Consider the following 8,203-nt stretch of genomic DNA (forward strand, 5'->3'; position numbering starts at 1 on the left):
GGGGGGGGGGAACTGAATGTCATGGTGTAGAGGTCTGAGTCTCTACGGCAATGACAAGGCAGCCATCAAAATTGCTCACAATCAGGATCAGAATGATTGTCCTAATCACATTAAGTTTGATCACCACTTCACAAAGAGAGGCTGAAAATATTGACCAAAACTAACTTGGGAGGTAGTTTTGAAGCCAATCGTGTGAGAATACTATGGTCAATATGCAGCCAAGGTGTCATAGTTGTGATGGTGCCAAGGCGAACCTAGGTGGTGGCCAGCCACCTTGGCCTAGGTGGACACCTAGGTTACCTAGACGTTCAAGAACCACCTGGACGCCACCTAAGGCGATGCCTTGACAACTATGGAAGGGGTACAAGCATATTGTTCATTTTTTAGGGGCATTATTGTATTTTAACATATAATATGAAATAAACAGCTTGTTCTCTCTTATCTCTCCTCTCATTTCTTATTCTATTCTTCTCTCTTTAGACCAAGGTACCAAGAAAACAAGAGGCCTACTATGCATATGTGGCAATAAAACATAATCATCCCAGCAAATCGAGCTACAAGTACCACAAGGGGACATGGGTTGAACATGAAGGATAGGACATATTTTTTCAATTTACATAAAACTAAGGGAAATCAATCTAATTGGACAACACCATCCACCCAATACTTTTCTTTCCTTGTATTTCTAATTTTGAACATTCATAACACCTTCAATAATATGGTCGAAAATCGAAATTGTCAGATAAATTCACACCCCCCCCCCCAAAAGAAAAAAGAAGAAAAGGTGAGTATTTTATAGTTGATTGCCTCTTAATGCATTTTAGTCATTGGTTCCTAAATCCATCCCGTCATTTATGGTATTCAGACGATAAGACTATCTTTATGCATAATTAAATTTCCATTTGGTATGAGCTGATATGAACTGACCTAGAAGGCGTGGTATTTGACCCTGAATCATTTCCTTATCATCAATAGATTGGCCATACTGCATTATCCGTTCCCCCGAGGTAACTGCAGAAGACTGCACATTGAGAGGTAAAAGAATAAACAAGCATATCGAACAATCCAAAATAATAGATTTAAGTCAATTGAGACCAACAAGAATAGAGGCCCAGGCACAAGCATGAACCATGGAAGCAGTTAGATTGGCCTGGTTGGAACTTGGATCAATATCATCCTGTATGGAGGCCTATAAGGAGCAGGTAGCAGTATAATAAGCTGATAACAAGCTGTGGCTGGGCCTTTTATTTTCTCAAGTTTCATTGTAACAGGCCTAATTTATAAGCCCATAAAGTTGGGATCAAGTTAGTACATGAGATTACTAGTTAAGTATTTGAGTCAGATTAGGATACACAATGGCTTTTAAGAATTCTGTTTTTTGACTCTAGTAATTCAGGAATCCTTTAATAAGACATTTTAGGAAATTTAAAGGTTACATACACTCCCCCATCAATTGGACATGTTTGGAGTCATAGAATTTTGAGATTTTATATTTTTATGCTGTTTTGCTACTGTGCACTCTTCTAGCTCCTCTAATTTCTTCTCTGATTTCTTCTAGTTTTCTTTTCTGTTCTTGAGAGTTACATAATTTCTCCTACCATTCTTCTATTCTGCTCCTACATAAGTTCTATTGATTCCACATTGATCCTAGATTGTTTGCAGTTTTTTTGCCTCCAGATCTTTTTCGAACCTTGAACTGCATTATGGGCGGCTGGAATTGTACGTTGTTAATGGTGCTTGAGCTGGGGAAGTGTTTGAGGGGTTTTCCCTTCCTTTGTGTTGCCTCATTTGGTACTTCAGGTTGCTGGATTGGTCCTGTCATTATTTTCTTGAGAGGTCATTTCTTTGGTAACATGTATCTTTTCTACATTTTCAGTTAATGATAAACCATTTTCTATTGTTGGTTAAAAAACAACCTAAAAAAAAGAGTGAACCAAAACCTGATCTCATTGAGATAGGGCATTACCATTTACAACTAATAATTAGAATCATTGACAACTACCACCAGTTAATGATGGGTTGTCTTTCTAAAGATCCCAATAACAGTACATCCAAATAGATCAGTGTCAATCTAGAACTGTTTAATAAAATGATGGAAAAGAGAAGTTAGCAGGATGGCTCATTTACTGAACGGTATTTTCACTCCCACGAAAAACTAATAGGACAAGGGTGCAAATGAGGTTCTCCCATTTGAAAGGAGAAAAAGGAACGACATTGCAATATCAGTTTCACTTCTTCCATGGTAACAAAAAATATGAAAAGAGTACACTATTTGCTGAATTTCCAATGCCAGTAACATACCACCAATTCTTGAAGTAATGTTCGGAGTGCGTTTTCCAAAAGCTGATTCTCATCTTGGACTAATACAGTTTGCCTCTGTCGAGAATTCCCAATCAAAATATTAGGCCAAACTAAATTAACACACTCAACAACGAGGATGTTAGAATAGAAATAATGGTACCAGTCATTGAACAAAGCACTATTAACCTTTAGGGACTCCACTATATGATCACACAACATGACTTTGGCATTACTTTGACCAATAAATAGATCATTCAGCGTTTGAATAATGTTGGTGATACGTAGGTACCTGCGCTGAAAATTTACACATGGGCTGGTCTAGACCTTTACCTGTCTATCCAATGTTCAAATTGCCAGCATCATCCTCAAAGTAGGCACTTATACTGTCAGGCACAATTTCAAAAGAACACCCACCTAGGTGATCCTTCCTTATATTACTAATCAGCACATGTTTCTTTCAGGCCTTCTTTGTCTAAAGAGTTAGAATCACCAACATTCTTCAAACATTGAATGATCTCCTACCCTCCCATGTAATGGCATATTCCTCCCCCCCCATATGTGTATCCATGCACCCTCTTCTTAGTCCTTTGTTTTTTAATGGTTTGTTTTAGCAACTAGCCAACTCAGATAGGGTTGAAACTTGACATGTGGGCAGTGGACCTTGAGGTCAATTGGTCACAGATTTGAGTCAGGAAACAGCCTCTCTGCGAAGCAAGGGGTTAAGTCTACGTACATTATGACCCTCCCCAGACCCCATAGTGGCAGGATCCTCGTGCACTGCGTACGCCCTTTTTATTGATGAAGGCAACAGTTTTGGTGGACCATTGGCTACACATAGAATTGGTGAACAAGCGCAGGTCATTCTGCCATGTGGAAGAGCCTGTGGCATTCTTACCATTGGATATTATCAAATGATGTGGATTGGTCATGTATCAAATTTCCAATCCAAATCTAATCGTATACCAACCCATGTATGTCCATGCACCTTTTTGGTAGCCCCAGAATTTTCAATGCTTTGTTTTGCCACTTGGCAAACTCTGTTGGGTTGAAACTTGACATGCAAGCAAGAGACCTTGGGGTCCACCTGTCCATAAAATTTCAGGCTAACATGAATTGCCACGTAGCAGAAGTAGGTGCCCCAACTAATTCCAGTGTATGACATGCAAGTAAGAGACTTTGGGCTCCACCTATCCATAAAATTTCAGGCTCACATGAACTGCCACAGGATAGAAGTAGGTGCCCCAACTAATTCGATGTGTAGGCCGTCATCCACAAAAACTGCTCCTATTGATCAATTTACAATAGTGTACAAACATAGAAAGGTGCCATAGACAAATGTCTTGGGAAAAATATAAATAAACAAATATTACTCAACTTATCAATCATGTGTTTGTAAAATAACAAATCCTATAACCCTTTTTTGATTACTAGAACATTCAATTGTTCCACAGCAATATCACCACAATAACCATCAAAAAGGTACAAATACTGCTTGAAGTTATTTCCGCCTTCAATCAGTAAGGTGCCACAAAGGCAGTATGATCCAACGCAAATACTACTTCGATGTTCTTTTGGGCAGTTTTACTCCACTGCCTTATCACTCGATGGTGCTAAATTCAGTCATTATTCTCTGTTTTCCCTTTTCTTCCCCCCCTCCCCCAAACAATCAGAAATAACTATATTTTAAACAGAAGAGAAACAAAGAAAGGGAAAGAAAAAAAATAAAAACCCTCGTATCCAACAAAAACCCGCCCCCTGAAAACCCTACAGACCTGGACCCACAATACAACCACCAGTGCTAAAACAGAAGCCTACTGCACACACACACACACACACACACACACAGACTTAACATTGTAATTTCATTATGTAAATGGCTTTATTGAAGATCAAGACTCAAGCATTTGATTGTAAGCCATGCAGAAAAATATAAAAGAAGGAAATTTTAATTACATGAAAAAAATGTAACAATTAACTCTGTACAGACCTGAGGTTTTATGGCATCTTGTACTGTTTGAAGAGCAAAGCTTGCAGGTGGTCCAGGTTGCAAAATAGCACTTCGGAATATTTCCTGAGACAATCAAACAAAATATGAGTCAATAATTCAATCAAAGAAACAAACTACAGTGGCGAGGTCCACCACAGCTTCCTGAACATTTATTGGACACAATTTCTTCACTTGGAGGAGTAATGAACTACAGTGGCAAGGTCCAGTGTTGGAAGCAAAGTATAGGGTCATGGCTCACACTACAGCTGAATTGAAGTGGCTGAAACCCTTTCCTCAAAAGCTTGGTTTACATCCAATAGACAAATTGACATGTACGGCGATAATCAAGTTTTTATCTATATTTTGCCAGGAATCCAATGTTTCATGAGAGGACTAAGCACATTGAAGTTGACTGCCAAGTTCTGATGTTGTAATGAGGATATTGATCTCCACTCCTTTTATCCGTTCTAATCAACAGCTCGGTGACTTGTTCACTAAAGCCATTTTTTAAAATTTGTTTGATGTAGATCAAAGCTTGAAGAAGAACAGTAAAACAAGTCACGAAACACTGTTCGAGTTACTATTCACGTGAACAGTACTTTTGGGTCAATATCTTATATTTTAGTTTCCTATTTACTTTAGCCAGTTTCTATTTTCCTAGTGAGCAAGTTAATCAAATTAATTTCCTATTTTGTTAGTCAAAGAAGTTTCTATTCTATAACTTAGGTTAGTTTTCTTTTTATCATTAGTTGTTAGTTTCTTTAGTTGTTAGTTTCTAAATTACTCTTACTTGGTTAGCAAGTTAGAAGTTAAGTTAGAAGGTTTTATTTCCAGCATTAGTTTCCTCTTTTATTATGTCTTTGTGTCCAAGCAATGTATGGCTATTTAAAGCTCATCAATTATAATGAGAAGACAGATTTGAGTTAAACAAAAAAAAGATGGTTTATGCTATTGTATTGTGGGATGCAATTGGGTGAAACGCCCTAAGTGAGATGCCTAAACCACAGGGGTGAGATGCACATTCTCTAGTTCTTCTTCCACCTTTCTCAACCATCCATCAAATTTCTTTCTTTTCTTTCTTTTCCTTTTATTTTTTTGCTATGAGAGAGTGTTTTGAGTGATCATTACAAGCTTGTTAAAGTCCAAAAGTTCCAACAAAAGACCAGTTGAAGGCCTGTAGATACTGTACTGAAGAACTTCCATAAAGTTTCCTTTTTTCATTCTTCAAGCATAACTTCTCAATTAGCCATCAGTTGAGGTTCATCATTTGAAAGATATTTGGGCATCACGCGAGGGACCTTTGCTCCAAATTTGAGGTTCATAGCAGGCTGAAATCTCAAGATATCAAAATCTGTCAAAAGTTTCATAATTTATGTCAACACATAACTCTCAATTCAACCATTGGAATTGGCTCATCTTTTGAGGGCTTGTTGACCCATCTAGGACCTTCATCTACTCCAAGTTTCAGCTCCATCTGAGCTACGGTTTGTGAGATCTCATATTTCTCCCTATTCAGCCATATTTTTCAGATCCTGCCTGAGATTAGGATCACTTGATTCTAGTCTTACATTAGTGTTTCTTCAAAGGTGTTCCAAGCTGGGCATGGGTTATATTTATGCTCCAGCTTGAGGGGGAAGAGTTGAGAATCTTAAATAAACACAATCGTGGGTACCCTTTAAGAACGCAGTTTTGTACTTGATGCTTTAACAACCTACTATAAATATACTTATAGAGCTATAGATTGGAGTTTTAACTCCATTCTCTCCAACCAGTAGCCACTCTTGTTGCCTTCTACATTCTTCTTCTTCTTCTCTCTTTTTTTCTGTTTGATTATACCTTGTTGATTGTTGATTACTTCAAGTTTAAATCAGTTACACATAATATTGTCAGTTATTTTGATGTTAATTGGGCTGGTGTTGATGATGATCGAAGATCGACTACTGAGTACTATATGTTGGTCGGTGTAAATCTTATCACATGGCATAGTAAGAAACAGATGTGATGCAGATCCGAGAGAGTCGGATCGCTTAGAGCCCACTAAAGAACCAAATAGTTCACTCTAGGCAAACCAGGGGCAATAATGTAATTTCTGATCAGATTTAGGAGCTTTATAGATTGAAATAAGTGACTAAGGACTTAAAAGGAATTAACTTCAAAGAGAAAGGAGCAATTCTGGAATTAAAATAGTAGTGGGGTTAAATTGAAATAAAACCAAGAATGAAGGGTTACTTTGCAAACTAATAAAGAGGGGTGTCTTTAATAAAGAATTCAGAAGTTGGAGGGACTTATTTGTGAGCTATTTAGGAGATGGGACTTAAAGGGAATTAATAAATATTTAGTGGGGATAAACTAGGCAGCAACAGAAGTAAAGAATAATGTGGTTACAGTAAACAAAGGTAAGGGCAACTTTGGAAAAGAATTGTGAATACCAACCCACGACCAGAAGTCCTAGTTTTAGGTTGTCTTCAACCTTACGCTCAATAATGGAGGCGGGAGGCAATTCTGGTTCGAGCCCACTAACCCCTTTGAGGGCTCTTCTACTGGTCCTACGAATTCAAGAATAATGTCGAAGCTTCCCACCCTATCAGATGCACAAGTCAATGGTAGGGATGAACTCTGCCAGGAGCAACTAACTTCACCTGCAACTGATTCCAACGCAAGGCACAGAACTAGATCTGAACCAGGTCTCAAACCTCTTGATAGAACGACCCTGTGGAGATGAGATTCTAGGACTAGAGTCGTCTAGGGAAGGAAAAGCCTCTACTAAAATCTCAGTCCAAATAGTTTAAGAACGAGGGAGATCGATCCCCTTGTTTGGGACTGCAACTACCTCCCAGTAACAGAGAAAGGGAATACAACCAGAAAAGAGAAAAGAAGAGGAAGAAGAAGAAGAAGAAGAAGAATAACAGAGGAAGATGAAGAATATAAGGAAGAAGAAGAAGAAAATTATTTCATTCCAAAAACTCTGTCTGTTACTAGTGTATTACATAGCTTATAAAAGAAAACCAAAGCAATAAAATTGGGAGTTCACTAAAATGGAAACTAAACTAATTGACAACTAAAATAAAAATTCAATCTAAATAAAATTACTACCAACTAATTCTAGCTTTAAAAATGGAAAGTAAATAAAAGATATCCTAAATCCATCGGCAAACTGCATCAAGATGACAATGGCTCGGTCTAGTATTGAGGTTGAGTATAGGGCTATGACAAATACGACGGCTGAATTGTTAAGATTCATAGCTTTTAAGGCGTTGGTAAGGCGCCTTATGGGTTTTTTTTTTTTTTTTTTTTTTTTTTTTTTTTTAAACACATTTTAAAATTACTTGATGAAGATTCAAAATATAGATTTTTTATTGATAGGTGTGGTTTTGTTAACACTTGAGATGTATGGGGTCAGCTTTACTCCACCAAAATTAACCAAAACAAACAAAACAAAAACACGATCACAAACAGGGTTTGGATTTTGTCAAGGGTTTTAAGAAAGGGCTTTGAGAAAGAATCAAGGAAGAACCACTGATCCATGTGACCATTTTGCTCCGACAGCGGTGAGCTTCATTCTTCTTTGACAATAGTAGAAATATAGTGGATGACCTTAGGGCTTAGGCACTCATTTTGGCATCATAGAGGTAAGTATAATAAATACTTGTATTTTTTATGTCTTCTTTTCTTTATATTTATAATTTTGTTTCATAATTATGTATTTATATTATATGTTAATATGTCATGATGATTGATGATTGATGATTGATGATTGATCATTGATCATTGATGATTGATGATTGATGAAGATGAACTTAGTTTATTCACTTTATTGATTTGTTTTCTTGATGAATATCTTACATTGGTATGAATATGAACCTTTAATATTTATTTAACATATGAGTAATAGGCTTCAACTAGGATTTGAGCCAA

At 37.2% G+C, this 8,203-nt stretch overlaps 1 protein-coding gene across 1 annotated transcript in view; it reads right to left on the reverse strand.

The window, feature by feature from the left end:
- LOC122077860 (THO complex subunit 1) overlaps positions 1–8,203 on the reverse strand; it is a 44,044-nt gene that overhangs the window by 29,943 nt on the left and 5,898 nt on the right. Inside the window, exons 2-4 of the mRNA XM_042643761.1 lie at positions 4,289–4,372; positions 2,302–2,376; positions 928–1,021 (exon numbers count right to left, since the gene is read on the reverse strand). Of these exons, the coding sequence (XP_042499695.1) occupies positions 928–1,021; positions 2,302–2,376; positions 4,289–4,372 (253 nt within the window). The remainder of the gene's footprint in view (positions 1–927; positions 1,022–2,301; positions 2,377–4,288; positions 4,373–8,203) is intronic.

The sequence above is a fragment of the Macadamia integrifolia genome, chromosome 5 (assembly GCF_013358625.1).
Source record: "Macadamia integrifolia cultivar HAES 741 chromosome 5, SCU_Mint_v3, whole genome shotgun sequence".
Classification (NCBI taxonomy): domain Eukaryota; kingdom Viridiplantae; phylum Streptophyta; class Magnoliopsida; order Proteales; family Proteaceae; genus Macadamia; species Macadamia integrifolia.